The sequence below is a fragment of the Limulus polyphemus genome, unplaced genomic scaffold, assembly GCF_000517525.1.
Source record: "Limulus polyphemus unplaced genomic scaffold, Limulus_polyphemus-2.1.2 Scaffold12066, whole genome shotgun sequence".
In the NCBI taxonomy this organism is placed as follows: domain Eukaryota; kingdom Metazoa; phylum Arthropoda; class Merostomata; order Xiphosura; family Limulidae; genus Limulus; species Limulus polyphemus.
The window spans coordinates 8,642-10,080 of NW_013677676.1; the positions used below are offsets into that span (position 1 = coordinate 8,642).

Genomic DNA, 1,439 nt, shown 5'->3' on the forward strand with positions numbered 1-1,439 from the left:
GGGCTGTTGATTCCATACATAATAACAAGGTGATCAGTCTGGAAGTCTATCTCTTCTTACGTGTTTAGTTATTTCTCCATACGAAAGTTAAAAAAAGAAGGGGGGTTCAAATGCTAGAAAATAGTAAATATACAACTGGATGTTAGCAAGGAATGGATAGACGGCGTAGAAGATAAAATCGTAAAGTAAAACAGTTGATAAGGATTGATGAACAAAGGATGGAAAGCCTTGGATTGAGATAATTTAACGAATTATACTGGCACGGTACTTTAATACTGTAGTTATCTCTATAAGATATTTAACTTTATAATCTCACAAAAAAAATGGTGTATTTGAAGAAGGCGCAGGCCGTTAGGCTTGATAATCCATTACGTTCATGGTCAATCTTACTCTTAGCCACACTATCCACACCAATCATGGGACAAAACGAAGTGTCTGACCTCTCTGACCATGTGATCCGTGTGGCCGTACTCCTGCCTAACTCCAGCTACTACTTAGGCTCCATCCCGCGGGTAGGACCGGCCATCTCTTTGGCCGTACACGCGGTGGAAATCCGGGAGATGATTTCTGGATACCGCTGGGAGATTCTCTATTATGACACACACTGCATCCCCGCATACGGTCTTTTGTACGCTTTTAGAATATTTATTGAACAGCGGGTCCACGTCATCCTGGGCCCAGTCTGTGATTATGTCATTGCTCCCATAGCCCGACTTTTGAAGTTTTTCGATATTCCCATGTTGACCGCTGGCGGTCTGGCTTCGGACTATGGCCTCAAGAAATCTGAGTTTGACACAGAGTATTATCTCCTAACACGGACAGGCCTCTCGTTCGATGGCCTGGCGTCCTTCGTGGTCAACATTTTACAGCAGTTCAACTGGCAAAACGTTCTGATCATGTACGAAGCACTGGCCAGGTCTAAAGTGGCCAAAGAAGACTACTGTGTACTTTGGACAAAGGCTCTATTGTCCGAGCTTCGCCCGTTGGAGGATTTCACAGTCCGGCATTATAAACTGCAGAGTTACATGACTTTGACCACGGCTTCTGAAGTCTTGCGTGAAGAAACGGGGACAAGGCATGGCGGTAAGATGACAAATGTAACCATAGAGACAAACATTAAGTAGGTTTATCGATATTATATCAAAAGTCAAAGGTAAAACCTAGGGATATACCTACAGCTATAAACTGTAGAGATATAATATAATGGCTGGAGACGGCTTGTCGAAACGTTGTACATTTGCTGTTATGTTAAACTTATATTAAAGTTTTTCTTCATTACCCATTCAAGCCGTCTCTAACCATTATTAGTCTCAAAGTGGATTCCTCGTCACCGAAAGAGATATAATATGTTTAACCTAGCTCGTAAAAATATCTATAAGTATTTGAAACACGAGGGAACCCTCAATAGCTGCAGCTGTAATTAGATCTCAAATCGGTCA

At 42.0% G+C, this 1,439-nt stretch overlaps 1 protein-coding gene across 1 annotated transcript; it reads left to right on the top strand.

The window, feature by feature from the left end:
- Positions 1-323: 323 nt before the first annotated feature.
- Positions 324-1,083, top strand: LOC106476912 (atrial natriuretic peptide receptor 3-like; the record flags this gene model as incomplete). The annotated part of the gene is made up of 1 exon (XM_013937528.1): positions 324-1,083. A coding segment is annotated over exon 1 (760 nt), but the record flags the coding sequence as incomplete, so codon positions are not given.
- Positions 1,084-1,439: the final 356 nt, after the last annotated feature.